We start from the raw sequence: 1,221 nt of genomic DNA, 5'->3' as shown, positions 1-1,221 counted from the left end.
TAAGTGCCAAATGAAGATTCAGTGAAAAACGACAATAAACGTCATTATTTTTCCCTCACTTAGGCTGAAATATGGAATTATGTCCACTTCATTAAATGGGGACTTTGATGATGAATGTAAAGATATTCAGACTGGTAGGTTCCGAATCCCAGACGTCTTCTGAGGTCCTCAGTCTTTCTATGTGTATAGCCTTTGAAATATTAAGTGTAATTATAATATAGACGATAATAAAGGAAATATAGATATTATATACTGTATTCATGTCCTCTGGCATCTTTTCTTTTTATTCAAATTTCTCTTCATGTTTCCATAATCTATAATCATGTATCCATGACCACCCTCCCCTCACCCCATCAAAACAAAACAAAAAAACCTCCCCCACACCAGTTGGCCCCGATCCTCATTAAAAATGTCCAAAGCAAAAAAAATAAGTAGTTAAAAACAACTCATATTACCTTATTTTGTGACCTAGCCCCGCGGCACTCCACATTCGCCCCCCACCCCCCAATTATCCTCCATTTTAAGACTCTGGAATGCACAAATGTTATTTAACAATAGTTGTTTACAAAAAAAATTTTGTAGCAGAACTCTCAGAATTACGTCACTGTAACGCAAGTATAACATGGCCGGATGACCGTAAATATGTTAAAACCTCTCCACAACTAATCAACTTAAGAATGTCAAACAAATGGCTGTAATAATTAAAGACAAGATAAAGTGCAGTGCACTTATTTGTCGTGCATAGGTTCTTGTTATCTTCAGCAAGTTCTCTAAAAGATGGTTGTTCGTTCTTGTCTTTTTTGGTTTACTGTCATCCTGGAGAATAACAATACTAAATATTAAATATATTATAATATTAAATATATAACATATACACATATTATAATATCAAATATATAACATATACACATATTATTTGATTAAATAAATAACATATACACATATAATTAAATATATAACATATACACATATCATAATATTAAATAAATAACATATACACATATTATAATATTAAATAAATAACATATACACATATTATTAAATATATAACATATACACATATTATAATATTAAATAAATAACATATACACATATTATTAAATATATAACATAAACACATATCATAATATTAAATAAATAACATATACACATAATATATTATTAAATAAATAACATATACACATATTATAATATTAAATATATAACATATACACATATTAT

General features: G+C 27.8%; 1 protein-coding gene across 1 annotated transcript in view; it reads right to left on the bottom strand.

The window, feature by feature from the left end:
- Positions 1 to 250: 250 nt before the first annotated feature.
- LOC117122940 (lipase maturation factor 2-like) overlaps positions 251 to 1,221 on the bottom strand; it is a gene marked incomplete in the record, with an annotated part of 23,168 nt that continues 22,197 nt past the window's right edge. Inside the window, 1 exon segment of the mRNA XM_033268720.1 lies at positions 251 to 816. Within this exon segment, the coding sequence (XP_033124611.1) occupies positions 667 to 816 (150 nt within the window).

The sequence above is a fragment of the Anneissia japonica genome, unplaced genomic scaffold (assembly GCF_011630105.1).
Source record: "Anneissia japonica isolate Jap-2015-1 unplaced genomic scaffold, ASM1163010v1 scaffold288071_len251177_cov169, whole genome shotgun sequence".
NCBI classification, from domain to species: domain Eukaryota; kingdom Metazoa; phylum Echinodermata; class Crinoidea; order Comatulida; family Comatulidae; genus Anneissia; species Anneissia japonica.
This window is presented reverse-complemented; position numbering and strand designations above follow the sequence as displayed.